Below are 17247 nucleotides of genomic sequence, written 5' to 3'. Positions count from 1 at the left end.
ATGAGGTGGTGCAAAGATTGATGTTTACAGATCAATTAAATGGGCAGGTACACAAAATTGCTGGGGAAACTCAGCGGGTGCAGCAGCATCTATGGAGCGAAGGAAATAGGCGACGTTTCGGGCCGAAACCCTTCTTCAGGAGGGTTTCGGCCCGAAACGTCGCCTATTTCCTTCGCTCCATAGATGCTGCTGCACCCGCTGAGTTTCCCCAGCAATTTTGTGTACCTTCGATATTCCAGCATCTGCAGTTCCCTTTTGAACAATTAAATGGGCAGTCTGAGTATGTTGGTGTAATACGTGTTATAGAATAAATATAAATGTTTGTCTATGCTCATTAAACCAGTGATAACATTGAGATAAAATCTACCCATGGAGCATCACACTCTAGCTATTTATTTCTACACTCCATCAAGTACTTGAAAGTAAATTCCTTCAAAAAAGCCTCTCAATACAGTCTGTTTAGTAGAGTTTAGTTTAGTTTTATGTTCATAAGTTGTTGGAGCAGAATTAGGCAATTAGGCCTATCAAGTCCACTCCGCCATTCAATCACGGCTGATCTATCTTTTCCTCTCAACCCCATTCTCCTGCTTTCTACCCATAACCCCTAACACATTTACTAATCAAGAATCTGCCAATCACTGCCTTAAAAATATCCATTGACTTGGTCTTCACAGCCTTCTGTGGTAATGAATGGCAATGGCAATGAGGTTAGTTTAGTTTAGTTTAGTTTAGTTCAGTTTAGTTTAGTTTAGTTCAGTTCAGTTTAGTTTAGTTTAGTTTAGGTTAGTTTAGGTTAGTTTAGGTTAGTTAAGGTTAGTTTTTACTTGAGAGACACAACATGGAAACAAGCACCAGCCCACCGAGTCCACGCCGAATAATGATCAACTGTACACACAAATTTACAGTAGCCAATTAAACTACTGATCTACCAACTCCGTCTGTGCCAGAATTCCAGAGCCCCGACCGCAGGAGGCAAATTTGACCCGCCAATTGGCCAGGAGAGCACCACTGAGGTCAAGATCAGCCGCTTCACCCGGCCTTGGCTCCACATTTTTGGGTGAACGTCCGGGGGGGTTTCCAGTGTGCTCTCGTATTTAAAGGACGATTAAAGGAGGTGCTGGAAAATTGTTGGTGGACCTGTAAGTGAATGAAGCTCCACCTTTCCTGGGTCATTGCTGCTGGCCCTGATGTGTTCTGAACCTTTTCATACCTCTAGTATCCCACCCCTCTGACTCATTCTGAGGAAGGGTCTTGACCTGAAACATCACCTTTTATTTTTCTCCAGAGATGCTGCGGACCCACTGCACTGTGAGGAGGATGCTAGGAGACTGCAAGGTGACTTGGATAGGCTGTGTGAGTGGGCAAATGTTTGGCAGATGCAGTATAATGTGGATAAATGTGAGGTTATCCATTTTGGTGGCAAAAACAGGAAAGCAGACTATTATCTAAATGGTGGCCGACTAGGAAAAGGGGAGATGCAGCGAGACCTGGGTGTCATGGTACACCAGTCATTGAAAGTAGGCATGCAGGTGCAGCAGGCAGTGAAGAAAGCGAATGGTATGTTTCATAGCAAAAGGATTTGAGTATAGGAGCAGGGAGATTCTACTGCAGTTGTACAGGGTCTTGGTGAGACCACACCTGGAGTATTGCGTACAGTTTTGGTCTCCAAATCTGAGGAAGGACATTATTGCCATAGAGGAAGTGCAGAGAAGGTTCACCAGACTGATTCCTGGGATGTCAGGACTGTCTTATGAAGAAAGACTGGATAGACTTGGTTTATACTCTCTAGAATTTAGGAGATTGAGAGGGGATTTTATAGAAACTTATAAAATTCTTAAGGGGTTGGACAGGCTAGATGCAGGAAGATTGCTCCCGATGTTGGGGAAGTCCAGGACAAGGGGTCACAGCTTAAGGATAAGGGGGAAATCCTTTAAAACCGAGATGAGAAAAACTTTTTTCACACAGAGAGTGGTGAATCTCTGGAACTCTCTGCCACAGAGGGTAGTCGAGGCCAGTTCATTGGCAATATTTAAGAGGGAGTTAGATGTGGCCCTTGTGGCTAAGGGGATCAGAGGGTATGGAGAGAAGGCAGGTACGGGATACTGAGTTGGATGATCAGCCATGATCATATTGAATGGCGGTGCAGGCTCGAAGGGCCGAATGGCCTACTCCTGCACCTAATTTCTATGTTTCTATGTTTCTATTACTCCAACAGCTTGTGTCTATCTTCTGTGAAAGAGTGCTGCTTGCTTTATGGCATCACCCTTCCAGAGCTCCCTGAGGTTCGAACTGTGAAGGTATATACTACCTTGTGCAAGACTAAACTGCTTCCTGAGTAGTGTTGCAGTCCGGACAACTCTGCTTTATAACAGCTGCGAATGTATCTTACAATTTTTAAGAGCTTTTTAAAAAACCATAAGCGATCTTGACTCAAGAATGAGAGGTTTGAGGTACGATAATGGTACGATATAATACGATAAAACTTTATTCATCCCCGGAGGGAAATTGGATTCCCTCGGAGATTTTATCGTATTGTATCGTATCTCAAACCTCTCATTCTTGAGTCTCCTACCCTGGTTAAAAGACTCTGTCCATCCACCCCATTTATTCCCATCATGGTTTTATACACATCTATAAGATCATCTGTCAGCTTCCTGCACTCTAAGCAATAAAGTCCAAGCCTGTCCAACCTCTCCCTATAGCTCAGACTTCGAGTTCTGGCAAGATCCTCGTATATGCCAAAGTATTCTTTGATGTTACAATACACTCCTTATTCCCGAGTCCAAATCATCAAACATATTGAGAGTAAAAATGGATTTTCTCTGACTCCATGTGAACAGCTGCCCAGAGATTTATCTAGAGATGAGGGAAGAGATTTAATAGGAACCAGTGGGACAACCTTTTCCCACAGAGGGTATATGGAACAAGCTGCCAGAGGAGGTAGTTGAGGCAGGTGCCAAAATGACATTTAAAATACATTTGGACAGATACATGGATAGGAAATGCTTAGTGGGATATGGGCCAAACATGAGCAAATGGGAACAGTTAAATGTAAAGTAAAATAAATTAAATTTAAAATAAAATAATATTAAATGTAAGAAAATAGACTACACATCTGAAGTGCTGCTGCAGGTAAGACTTTCATTGTTCGGTTTCGGGACATATGACAATATAACACTCTTGTCTCTTGACTCGACTCTTGGCATCTTAGTCGCCATGGACAAGTTGGGCCAATGGGGCCTGTATCGGTGCCGCATGACTATGACTATAATAAACTTCAAAGGACTATGAGAAAGATTTCAGGAATACTCATTGGCATCTTCTTTAGATGTGGGCTTTCTAATGCCGTAAAATATTCTATGTTAAGCTGACAAGAAATAGCACTAACCCAAAGGAAGGGATAGCAAGGTTTGAAGCTAGCTCGAAGAGGCTGCTTTGAAAGCCAACTTGAAAGAAGAGGTTCAATAAATGTTAATAAGACTTACATAGGTTTCCAAATCAGGAGATTATTATAGCTAAATGTATCTTTACTGAGCAACTTAAACACGATGAAAAACATGTTAAAAATGTTAATCAAAATGATTGAAACTCATCGGCACAGCTTGTAAAGCCACTGCCTCACAGCACCAGAGACCCAAGTTCGATCCTGACCTTGGATGCTGTCTGTGTGGAGTTTGTAGTTCTTCCTGTTTTACAAAGTATTTTCTTCAATCAAATGTGGGTGACAGGTGAAAATAGGCAGGAGAAAAAATCGACAGAGGAACTTAGTTAACTCCATCAGTCGGCTGGAATGCATTGTTCGTGGTTCTCCGTGGTCGCCCTCCATTTCCTGTTAGCAAGATCAATATATTGCATCATCTTCTGCTCAATCCTGGCCTGGGTTGGGTAGATTTGGCGAAACTGGGAATATTTGAGTGAGATTTAGCCTAGAAAGTTTTAAACCCCGGGTAAGTCCCTTGTCTGGGCGTTCCAAAGTTATGATTATCCCTTCACACAGAATACATAATGCCCGCAACTTGGTGGGGTTTCATTTCTATTGGTACTCAACTCCACTTTGTCGCCTGATGGTCCAGACCCAGATAGGTGCAATTGAGATGGGACTTGCTGTTAGTGTCTTGCTTCATATTGACTTACAGGCACAGATGTGTCTAAATGCAATCGAAAGACACGAAACACGCAGCTAAATATGAACATCAATATCGAACAGTTCACGGTCATGACATTTAACGCTCTTCGTTGCTAAATTCTTCTCCTTATTTGGAGATGGATAGTATTGGCATCGTGCTCCTGTACGGAAAATCACCTTATTTTGTGTCGACATGTGAATCGCACGGTTATATTTAGTTGCCTGTCTGTTTTGGCTGTTTGTGTGTGGAAGTGTACACTTCGCTGGAACATCTACGCCATTTCAAATTAACCAGGGAATTGCTTTCAGCACCACGGAAAGCAGTGATTGTTTCCCCCTCTATTATCAACTGTCTCGACTTTGCAAGCAGCAGAGGCACGGGGCTCCCTCTTTCCACCTCCCCCCCTTGCTATTAATCCTGTGCACCGTTTGATCAATCCCATGGCGAAGTGGAATGGGTGGTGAGCATTTGTACACAGACACGCTTGGGTAATCAGAACTGCGTGAGAAGCGAAGAGGGAGCGTCGGCCGGGCTCCGGGCGTCTGAAATATTGCGTTCAGCACCACCGCGGCCGCTCGCAGGGAAAGACGAACTAGCTCCTTCTGATCATTTGCAATGCTCGTGTTGCGAGAGAGTGGATCGGGGCATAGACCTTCTCTGCCCTACTCGCTGGGACATCTGGAGCCCCAGTCCTAGGTGCTGGCGCTGGCGAGCGCGGAGAGGCTGTGTTATTGATGATGCTTTCGTGACAAAGGAAGAGGCAGTGTGGTTGGAGAGAGCAGCGACTGACTGACTGACTGCCCGGGCGGATTGTGAACCTGCTGTTTAAATCGGGGCGAGCCATCCGCAGCATCACAACCATGCCGGTGAGAAGAGGGCATGTTGCACCGCAAAACACCTTTTTGGGGACTATTATCAGGAAATTCGAGGGTCAAAGTAAGTATAAAATTGTCACACCTCCTTGCCCCCCTATCGAGCCCCGCTTAATCCTAGTCTGTCCCTTTTTGCAATTAACCTTTGAGTGAATCTAAAAGCGGGTGTAATAATCCTAACGTGGGTTTATTATTGTTAGAATTAATGTGGTTTGGGTTTCTTTCAAAATGATAACCGAACGATTCACTATTGCTTTGGAAAATCCAATGTTGAGCCGCTACGTTGCTCTATTCCTTTATATAATTAACAACAGTCCCACCAGGCGACGGTACAGACGGTATAGAGGGGACAAACTCCAATTTGAAAGAGCATACACTGAAGATTGAAGACAGTATTTCCCGTCAAGTGTAGAGTGTTGGTGTCATGTGCTTCTATATAAAGCAGTGGGTGAAATTATATTTTATTTCAGTGACACTGTACTTAAAAACAAAGTTGTACCATATATCACAGCAATGTGAACAGAGTGATATCATTAGGCATTGGTACCAGTATTCGAAATAGCTCAGATAAACAGAAATGAGGTGTACTTTCTCCTTGTGTATGTTTGCTAGTGTTGGTTCACATCTCGCGATACGAATCAGGAACATAAAATTGCCAGTGTAAAGTGTTTACCCACATGAGACAAGTTGGCTTACAGAACCCGGCTCGTAGGTGGCACAGTGGCGCAGTTGGCAGGTTCGATCTTGACCTCTGGTGCTGTCTGTGTGTGGAGTTTGCACGTTTTCCCTGTGATCGCGTGGGTTTCCTCCGGGTGATCTTGTTTCCTCCCAGATCCCAAAGACGTGTGGTTTTGTAGGTTAAATGGCCATCTGTAAATTACCTTTAGTGTGTAGCGAGTGGATACGAAACTGAGAAAACATTGAACTTGTGAGAACGGGTGATCAATGATCAGCATTGTCTCAATGGGCAGAAGGGCCTGTTTCCATGCTGTTTCTTTCAATCAATAAAAACCTTTGACCTTTACAAGTAATCTGAATGTGAAAACATGCTCATTACATTTTATATTTTATGAGGAGGTTGCCACAACTCGAGGGTCTGAGCTACAGGTGGAGATTGGGCAGACTAGGACTTTATTCCTTGGAGCATAGGAGGTTGAGGGGTGATCTTATAGAGATGTACAAGATCATGAGAGTAACAGATTGGCTAAATATGCAGAGTCTCGTGCCCAGAGTAGGGGAATCGAGAACCAGAGGACATAGGATTAAGGTGAGGGGGAAAATATTTAATAGGAACCTGAGGGGCAACTTTTTTTATACAAATGGTGGTGGGTGTGTGGAACAAGTTTCTGGAAGAGGTAGTTGAGACAGGTACTATCACAGCATTTAAAAAACATTTGAACAGGTACATGAATAGGACAGGTTTAGAGGGATATGGGCCAAAAGCAGGCAGGTGGGACTAGCACAGATGGGGCATGTTGGTCGGCATGGGCAAGTTGGGCCGAAGGGCCTTTTCCCCCACACTGTATGACTATATGACAATTACATGTTATATCAATGAACAAAGAATGTATTAAACACTTCCTGTAATGAAGAATCATTTACCCTGTGTCTCTCTCCATGTACGCTGTCTGATTTGCTGAGTGTTCCCAATATTTTCTTGTTTTGATTATCCATTTTATTTCACCGTACTTGCAAATGCATCAGCATCTAAAGTTAATGACATCAACTTGATAGGGACTGCAAGAAAGTTGTCTATGTTTCCATGTTGACATATTTGTCAGGTAAAACTGGAAATAATAATCCTTTTGTATGCAGACCATTGTCCTAACACCATACCTGTTAAAAGTCTTTTGAATATAATTTTGGAGATGTAAGATCAATAAAGTAAGAGATGTTATTATGATGATAAAACATAGAACAGTATAGCACAGGAACATGCCCTTCGGCCCACAATGCCCGAGTTGAACATTATGCCTAAAACTAATCTCCTATGCCTGCATGTGATCCATATCCCTCAATTGCCTGCAAATCCATGTGCCTATCCTAAATGTTACTATCATATCTGCCTCCACCGCCATCCCTGGCAGTGTGTTCCAGGTACTCACCACCCTCTGTGTAAAAAAAACTTGCCCCTCACTTCTCTTTTAAACTTTTCTCCTCTCACCTTAAAGCTCTGCCCTCTGGCCCTTCAGATTTCCACCCTGGGAAAAATGGTCTAACTGGCAACCCTATCTATGCGTCTCATAATTTTATATACATCTATCAGTTCTCCCCTCAACCTTCAACGTTCCAGAGAAAACAATCCAAGTCTGTTCAACCTCTCCTTGTAGCTAAAATTGCCGCTAGTGTGCAGGGTGTGGGTGAGAAAGTGGGATAACAGAATTAGTGATCGATAGTCGGCATGGACAATGGGCCGAAGGACCTGTTTCCATGCTGTATCTCTAAAGCACACCAATATCCTTTAATCCAGGCAGCATTTGGAATATGTTTTATTTCAGCAGCAAGCATTTCTAATAAATTACTGTACGGCTGGACATCAAAAGAAGTTTCTCCACCTTTGTTTCAAATCATACTTCTACTGTAGAATTCTGATTACTTTTTCCTTCTATTTCACACGTTGGGTATCTTGGCTCTCTCTGAGTAAAGACACTGCTGATTACAGCCTAGCAGCCAACAGTTTGTCACTTGGAGAATGTGCCTTGTAATTGGGTAGAGATTGTTCCGAAGTGGCCAGCAGAATAGTCAGTAGAAGAAACATTGTAAAACTAGATTAGGTTGAAGTGTGTACCACCAGACTCAGGAACAGCTTCCTCCCTTCTGTTAATCGGCTTCTGAACAATCCTCCCCTAAAGTAGGGTACTGTCCAATTCACCACTACCCCATTGCGGACATTAGACTTTGTCCATGGAACTGATGCGCTACAATGTTGAGAACTATATTATGCACCCTGTATCTTCTCCTTTGTTTTATATATAATATGAATTTGACTTTCTTGCATAGAAAGTTAGATACATTTAGATATTCTGCCCTCTGTATCTTCCCCTTTACTCTATCTATTGTACTTGAGTTTTTTATGTATGGTATATCTGCTCGGATTGGATAGCATGTAAAACAAAGTTTTTCTCTATACCTCAGTACATGTGACAGTAATAATCCTAAATCTAAACTCATGCCCTATTCACATACCAGTATGGTGCAGGCCTGTTTTGATTGCTGCCTCCCTGCACAGTCATTCTGCTTTCCCCGTGCAGTGCGAGAGCTATATAAAATAAAGCACGCAAGCTCTTTGTCTCTGCACACATGACATTGCTGGCTGGGTTCCCAGTCACCAACAGGTGCACACATCTCCTGGGTCCTATGGTTGAGAGCTCATTGCAACGGGCCAGGCAGGAAGCTCCACCACTGACGCACTTGAACATTCTGCTCACCGGGGAGTTGACATTGCTACAGGGCGGGAAACACTGTTGATGCTGGGTCCTTGTCAGTGTTGGAGAACACGGAACTTATAATGTAGAACATGGAATATAGAACATAGAACATAGAATACAGAATGTAGAACATAGAGCACAGAACATAGAACAGAACCCAGAACATGGAACATGGAACATATAATGTAGAACACGGAATATAGAACATAAAACAAAGAAAAGAGAACATGGAATATAGAACATAGGACACAGAACATGTAATATAGAACAATGATCATAGAACATAGAACACTGAACACTGAACACAGAACAGAACACTGAACACAGAACATATAACACAGAACATAGAATACAGAAAGGAACATGGAACATAGAACACAGAACATTAATCATAGAACATCGAACAGAACATGGAACATAGAACACAGAACATTAAACTTAGAACATAAAACAGAACATTAAACATAGAACAGAACATGGGACATAGAACATAGAACATAGACCAAGGAACACTGAACATAGAACGTAGAACATGTCTTTAATAGATATATTATTAGATAGTACCTGATAGAGATATATAAAATTATAGTGGCAGAGATAGGATAGGCAGTCAGTCAGAATCTTTTTCCCATGGTAGGAGCATTGAAAGCAATAGAAGGAGATTTTTAAAGGAGATTGAGGAGAATGTTTTTTTTAAAACAGTGAATGGTAGATAACTGGAAATTACTTCTGTAGGTGGTGGAGTCAGGGCCAATCACTGTTTAGACTTTAGAGCTACAGTGCAGAAACAGGCCCCTCGGCCCACCAAGTCCGCGCCAACAAGCGATCACCCCGTATACCAGCATTATCCTACATACTAGGGACAATCTACAAATTTTACTGAGACCAATTAACAAACTTGTATGTCTTTGGAGTGTGGGAGGAAACCAGAGCACCCAGAGAAAACCCACGCGCTCACAGGGAGAACATACAAACTCCATACAGACAGCACCTGAGGTCAGAATTGAATCTGGGTCTCATGCGATGTGAGGCAGCAACACTTCCACTGCGCCACTGTGCCACCCAAAGAGATGGTGAGGCAGGCACTTGAAAAGGCACCACATGGGAAGATATACAGTAGATCTAGTGTGGAGGACATGGGATTGTTAAAGAGGACAAATGGTCAATATGGATACAATGTCACATTTCTGTGCTTCACAGCTCAATAATTCTATTTAGAAAATGATTTTTTTTAAACAAGAAATTAATATATTTCAGTGACACAAAGCAGGAGGAGTTGCAAATAATCTACTTAAACATAACATACTTCCTCAATTAGCACTGGTTTATCAATTTTCCATGCCATTTTCTTCACAATTAAATTATTTTCATTTCAAATTTACAAAAGGAAAATGCCACAACTGTTGAAAATCTGAAATATAACTCGGTTTTGGAAATGTTCCGTAGCATCCATGGCGAGGGTGACAAAGGAGTGGCACAATGGTGCTGCTGGTAAAGTTTCTGCCTCCCAGCACCAGAGATCCAGGTTCCATCCTGACCACGGGTGCTGTCTGTGTGTTGAGTTTGCACGTTTTCCCTGTGACCGTGTGAGTTTCCTCCGGGTGCTCCGGTTTCCTCCCACATTCCAAAGACGTGCTGGTTTAATTGGTCCTCTGTAAAATTACCCCTAATGTGTAGGGAGTGGATGAGCAAATGTGATAACATAATACTCGTATGAACGTGTGATTGATGATCAGCGTAGACTCGTTGGGCCGAAGAGCCTGTTTCCATAATATATCTCTAAACCACTGCGAAACTAAATTCCTAGGGAAAATTTTGAAGTTATCTGACATGTAGGAATGCTTATATGTGATCAAATGTTTCCAATTAATTATCTGTAGAGATGCAAAGAACTGCAGATGCTGGTTTGCAAAAGAAGACACTCATACGATCATGTCTCTCATCAACCTCAGACGTTCGATAGCAAACAATTCAAATCTGTGCTACCTCAGCACATTGGTCTTCGTAAGTCAGAGTATTGAGTGTAGACGTTGGGAGGTCATGTTACAGTTGTACAAGACATTAGTGAGAGTATTGTGTTCAGTTTTGCTCACCATGCTACTGATAAGATGTTGTCAAGCATGAAAGGGTTCAGAGAAGATTTACGAGGATGTTGCCATCGAAGGACTGAGCTAAAGGGAGAGGTTGAGCAGTCTAGGGCTTTATTCCATGGAGCACAGGAGGATGAGGGGTGATCTTATAGACAGTCATGAGAGAAATAGATCAGGTAAACGCACAGAATCATAGGTTTAAAGTGAGGGGGATAGATTTAAGGGGTACCTGAAGGGTAACTTTATTACACAAAGGATGGTGGTGGTTGTATGGAATTAGCTGCTGGAGGAGGTAGTTGAGGCAGCTACTATTGCAATGTTTAAGAAACATTTAGACAGGTACGTGGATAGGATAGGATAGGTGTAGAAGAATATGGTCCAAAAGCAAGCATATGGAATAGTATAGGTGGGGCATGTTGATCAGCGTGGGTGAGTTAGGTTGAATGGCCAATTTCTACTCTTTATAACTCTACGACTATGACTCTAACCTCTCTTTATATCTAAAATTGCCCCTCCCCTAGCGTGTAGGGAGTGGACAACAAGGTGGGATAACATGGAACTAATGTGAACGGGTGATCAATGGTCGGCATCGACTCAATGGAGCGAAGGGCCTGTTTCCATGTTGTAACTCTCAACCGAGCTGAACAATTCAAGTTACTAGCCTTTAATTAGAATTCAATACCTATCGGGGGTCATTGTTAAATTTACGTCAGACATTAAGATTTATGCTATAATTGATAGTTTTAACCAGGCTCAGCACATTTAGAGTAAGACATGATGCATAGTAGTCACATCGACTCATTTTTACACCGTACATAATAGGTTTCCATTGAATATTTCCCATTGTACTAAATTACTAAAGTTAATTGGTTTATCTTGGTGGAAACTAATACAGCAAACATCAAAAGCGGTGGGTGGGATGTCATTAGATACATAGTTGGAAAAATTGAAATGTCACTGTGTATGTGCATAATCATATTTCAGCAGTTCAAAAATTGGTGAGTAATCTTGAAAAAGACTGGTTCAACAGGAACACAATTCTTACAATCACTCGTTAGTTGCTCTGGATGAAAGACTCTCTCTCTACAAATTGACCAACAGATGCAATGTGTATTAATAAAGATATTCTTTCTTCAGCAGCAACTTCTTCACGCAGTGGGTGGTGGGTAAATGGAACAAGCTGCCAAAGGAAGTCATTGAGGCAGATACTGTAACAACATTTAAAAGACAATTGGACAGATGCATGGATAGGAAAGGTTTGGAGGCATATGGACCAAACGCAGGCAGTTGGGATTAGTGTAGATGGACATGTTAGGCGGCATGGGCTAGTTGGGCCGAACGGCCTGTTTCCATGTTGTGTGACTCTATACTTATTTTCTGGGCATACCTTCTATTTATCCAAATAATAAAAAAAAAACATTTGGACTTGCACCCATTTGTCCCCTTTCACCTACATTCTTCCCTCTGACTTCACAATTCACATCTCTTCCCTCCTTATCTCACAGCTTGTCTTTTCATTCCTACCCTTTGTCCAACCATATGCCTATCAACCCCACCTCCTTCTCCTCATCTGTATCCACCTATCACTCACCAGGCTTTGCCCTCCACCTCTTTTCTACCTGCTTTCTCCCTTCCCCTCCCTCCCCCCACCCCTCACTCCTTTACACTCAGTATGAAGGGTCCCGACCTAAAACATCACCAACTGCAGAGATGTTGACTGATCTGTTGAGTTACGCCAGTACTTTAAGACTTAAAAAAAATAAACCTGGTCTTTGTTTCTCTCTAATAAAAGAACTGGCATTCTTTCACATCACTGAGATATCTAAACACCAAAGGAATGTTCAAAGTCAGTAAATTAATCATTCCAAGATTATAATAGGAAACCTCTGAAGACAGTTTTCAACTGGATGGCCCTTTGAACGGCAATGAAAATTAATCTATTTTTGGCAGTGTAAATTAAGTGATAAATGTTTGCCAAAGCACAGACTGAACACTGTTCTTCTTCAAATAATGCCTAAGGGTCTGTGGGGTTCACCTGTACGGGGATTCATGGTTTAACATTTCATGTTGAGGCTAGGATTTCCAACAGTGCACTATTTTGTTGATATTTTTGCCTTGATTAACCTGCCAAATTCCTGCAGTGGACCTTGACCCAGTCACAGTGTCACAGAGACAGAATCACAGAGTCACAGAGACACACAATCACAGAGACATAGAAACATGGAGTTACAGAACCACAGATACACTGAGACATAGAGTTATGCCCCTGTCCCACTTAGGAAACCTGAACGGAAACCTCTGGAGACCTTGCGCCCCACCCAAGGTTTCCGTGAGGTTCCCAGAGGTTTTGGTCACTCTCCCGAATGGTGGAAAGTGGTTTCCGCGTAGTCGAGGCTTCTTCTATGTTCCTGCGATTATTTCAAACAAAACAAAACCGGCCTCGACTAAAAATAGGTTGCCGTTTGGTCGTAGCCAGTGGAGTGGGGTCGCTATTTACTTACAGGCAGTCGAAGGCAATCTCCTTCGCTGACCGGCCATTTTGATTGGCTCATTGGAGTTTTCAGCAAAGATCCTGTAGGATCTTTGGTTTTCAGGACCTAGAAGATCCGCCAGAAGGTAAAGTGCCCGCTAACTTTATTAAACTTCTTAAAACTGTCTCCACTCCTTCTCCCCCTCCCTTCTCTCCCCTTCTCTCCCCTTCTCTCCCCTTCTCTCCCCTTCTCTCCCCTTCTCTCCCCTTCTCTCCCCTTCTCTCCCCTTCTCTCCCCTTCTCTCCTCTTCTCTCCTCTTCTCTCCCCTTCTCTCCCCTTCTCTCCCCTTCTCTCCCCTTCTCTCCCCTTCTTTCCCCTTCTTTCCCCTTCTCTCCCTCCCTCCTGCGCTCTCTAAAGGACTTACCGTGCTCTGTGGCAGCCGTTTACCTTCCTCTTCATCGCGCAGACAGCGCTCCTCCGCTGTCCCTGGCCCCCACAAACCTCTGGCGACTCATGGAAACCTTGGGTGGGGCGCAAGGTCACCAGAGGTTTCCGTTCAGGTTTCCTAAGTGGGGCAGGGGCATTACAGTGACACAGAAACATAGAGCCACAGATACATATAGAGACATAGAGACACAAAGTCACAGAGAGACAGAGACAGAATCACAAAGACACAGAGACTCAGAGAGACAGGGTCACAGACTCAGAGACACAGAGTTACAGAGACATAGAGACACAAAGTTACAGTCACAAGGTCACAAAGACACAGAGTCACAAAGACACAGATACACAGAGATGCAGAGGTACAAAGACATAGAGACACAGAGACTCAGAGAGACAGAGACACAGAGACAGAGACACAGCAACAGAGTCACAAGGACACAGAGGTACAAAGACACAGAGATACAAAGACACAGAGACACAGAGAGACAGAGAAGCAGAGACAGAGACACAGAGATACAAAGACACAGAGTCATAGAGTCATAGAGCTGGACAATCGTACAGTCACAGAGTCATGGAGCCACAATTTTATTGTAGTTTGTTTAGTTTAGTTTAGTCTAGTCTAAAGTGAAGCAAAGATTATGTGCAGTGCGTCTCGTTGATAGTGGAGGCGACCTGCTGGTCATATGTCAGGAATTGTAACAAAGCAGCCGCGTGTCATATCACCCTTCATTTCTCCTTCCTTTCTTCACAGATAGAAAATTCATTATTGCCAATGCGAGGGTGCAGAACTGTGCGATTATTTACTGCAATGATGGGTTTTGCGAAATGACTGGCTTCTCCAGACCGGACATCATGCAGAAACCTTGTACGTGTGACTTCCTCCATGGCCCAGAGAGCAAGCGGAATGCCATTGCCCAGTTCGCCCAAGCTCTGCTTGGCTCAGACGAGAGAAGAATAACTGTCATCTTCTATCGCAAAGACGGTAGGAGGCGGAAACGTTTTTTTAAATTCTTTAACTGCAATATCTGGAAATATTTTCTAATTTTTTATTGTGCTTTATGAAATAAATGCACATTGGTATTGAACCTAACTGAACGGAAAAAATATAATAATTGTCTGAGGACATAGTATGTGTAAGGATGTAGCTTTAGAAAGGAGACGATGAGCAGGAATTCATTGCCACAGGTGGCGGTGGAGGCCAAGTCATTGGGTATTTTTAAGACAACATTGATGGGTTCTTGATTAGTAAGAGCGACAAAGGTTATGGGGAGAAGACAGTTAGGTTGAGAGGGAAAGATAGAACAGTCATGATTGAATGGTGGAATAGTCTCGATGGGTCAAATTGCCTAATTCTCCTCCTAGGACGTGATCTTATGGAGAGGGGCAAAATTTAAAGGATTTTTAATATAATAATCTAATAAAAAGGAACTGCAGATGTTGGTTTATACCAAAGATAGACAAATGGTGCTAGAGTAACTCAGCGGGTCAGGCAGCATCTATGGAGAACATGGATAGGTTACGTTCTGGGTCGGGACCCTTCTTCAGACTGATTGTAGAATCTAGAAGCAAAAAAAAGACTCTAATAAATCAGGGCCGGCAACAGATGACCTCAAGAAGGGAGGTTTCCTGATAGGCCGATTGTTGGTGGCATCTCGTCACCAATTAGAAATAAATGGGTCCAACAACCGGCCTATCAGGGAACCTCCCTGCCTGAGGTCATCTGTTGCCAGCACAGATTTGTCCTGGTCTTTACTTCCTTCCAGTTCCACCCAACCCCGGCCCCCTACAATCAGTCTAAAGAAGGATCCTGACCCAAAACGTCACCTATCCATTTCACCAGAGATGCTGCTGACCCGCTGAGTTACTCCAGTGTTAAGGGATTTTTAGTTTAGTTTAGTTTAGTTTAGTTTAGTGGGGCACGTTTGTTTTACACAAAGAGTAGTGGATAATGGTGTTTAAGGTACGATAATGGTGATTAAGATACAATTGAGAAATACAGGAAATGGAGGGATATGGATCATGTGCAGGCAGAGGAGAATTGTTGAACTTGGAATTATATTTGACATGGTTATTGTGGGCCAAAGGGCCTGTTCCTGTGCTGTACTGTTCTATGTTCTATGTCTGAGGTTCAATGGACAGTGTCTTAGCCAAAGTGTCTTAGGCAAACACAAGGAAATAAATGGTGGTGCAGCACATAATGCTACTGCCTTCATAGTTCCAAGGAGCTGTTCGATCCCAATCTCATGAGGCTGCCTTTGTATGTTCCCCCTCTGATTTAATGGATTTCTTCCAGTCTTCCTGTTTCTACCCACATCCCAAATTTGTACTAGGTTGGTTAAATTGGTTAAGGTAAATTACCGCTTTATGTAGGCAAAAAGCGGTTGATTGGCACAATGGTCGTGGTGCAGGGACATAGGAAACAGAGGAAGAATATGACTAATGGAGTTGCTCTGCTGAGAGCTAGCCCAGACTAGATGGGCAGAATGGCCCACTTTGTTGTGGTCTGAAAGTAGACCTGTAGAACTACAGAGAAAGTAAAGGAACTAAGGGCGGCATGGTGGCGTAGCAGGACGTCACGGTGGTGCTGTGGAAGAGTTGCTGCCTTTCAGCACCACAGATCCAGGCTCGATCCTGACAATGGGTGCTGTCTGTATGGAGTTTGTACATTCTCTCCATGACTGCATGGGTTTTCTCCGTGTTCTCTGGTTTCCTCCCACGCTCCAAAGACGTACAGGCTAATCAGCAGGTTAATTGGCTTTGGTAAAATTATAAATTGTCCCTAGTGTGTAGGTGTCGGATAGTGTTTGTGTGCGGGGTGATCACTGGTCGTCACGGACCCGGTGGACCGAACGACCTGTTTCCACACTGCATCTCTGAAACTAAAGGGCCTGTAGGGCGATATGTTCGGTGACTGCCGGCATCTTATTAGTGTCTCCAAAAGATATTGAACATTTCAAAGTGGTGACAAAAAGATTTTGCGACACTTGAAAAAATACACCACACGACATACATCATCAAGCCGCATCACACCGCAAATTTTTCGGTGACCTGATACGTCAGTTAATGATGCCGGCAGTCGCCGAAAAATCGCCAAGTGGGAGAGGCCCTTAAAGCTCTAAATTTATACCTGAGTTGATATCCATCATGTGTCAATACTATTTTAAGTGCAATTGCATTAATATTTTTCTATTTGCTCTGTTATAGTTTGTGATTTAAATGTTGTGATATTGCTGATTTATGATGAGCATGGAGCTATTTTTCTCCAGTATTTTTGATAATCGTCACGATAGTTAATGAATGTCTTGTGCAACAAACATCTTTCTTAATTAGGAAAAGGTCAGATTGAGGCATTTAAATTATCTACTGTGCATCGTGAAGTTGGCACTTTAAGACAGTTTTCCTGCTGCGGTGATTGAAATGGTGGTGGTAATTCCAACATAGTTTATTTAGCTTGTGGAATTAATATGGTGCAAATTAGGTTCATTGCACAACAAGCGTCCTCCATCCTAATGTCCCAAATCAATCAATCCGTATGGGGCTTCGTTAATTCAGAATGAAACAGACAAGATCAATTTCTCCCAATGCAGAATGTCTAATTTACCTGTTGGTGTCTATATCACAGTTCAGCTAAGAATTGGCAGAGTCTACAGCACTGTTTGTTAATGGTTTGAATTTGTGCAGGTGACATTCAGGAAGGGGGTTAAACAGAGCAGATACAAGAAGGAGGAACATAGATTAAGATCAGCGGGCAAACACTTTGGCAGAATTGAATACAATGTAAGGAAGGTTTCAGCTTTGAATATGAAATAGTACTT

The 17247-nt window shown here is 42.9% G+C and overlaps 1 protein-coding gene across 2 annotated transcripts in view; it reads left to right on the top strand.

Annotated features, from left to right (window-relative positions):
* Nucleotides 1–4639: 4639 nt before the first annotated feature.
* Nucleotides 4640–17247, top strand: part of kcnh7 (potassium voltage-gated channel subfamily H member 7) — a 350824-nt gene continuing 338216 nt past the window's right edge. For both annotated transcript variants that reach the window (XM_033024163.1, XM_033024164.1), the window contains exons 1-2: nt 4640–5063; nt 14184–14414. In XM_033024163.1, the coding sequence (XP_032880054.1) occupies nt 4988–5063; nt 14184–14414 (307 nt within the window). In that variant the 5' untranslated portion in view covers nt 4640–4987. The remainder of the gene's footprint in view (nt 5064–14183; nt 14415–17247) is intronic.

The sequence above is a fragment of the Amblyraja radiata genome, chromosome 7 (assembly GCF_010909765.2).
Source record: "Amblyraja radiata isolate CabotCenter1 chromosome 7, sAmbRad1.1.pri, whole genome shotgun sequence".
Taxonomy (NCBI): domain Eukaryota; kingdom Metazoa; phylum Chordata; class Chondrichthyes; order Rajiformes; family Rajidae; genus Amblyraja; species Amblyraja radiata.
The sequence above is the reverse complement of the archived record's forward strand: the minus strand, read 5'-3'. Positions and strand labels throughout refer to the sequence as shown.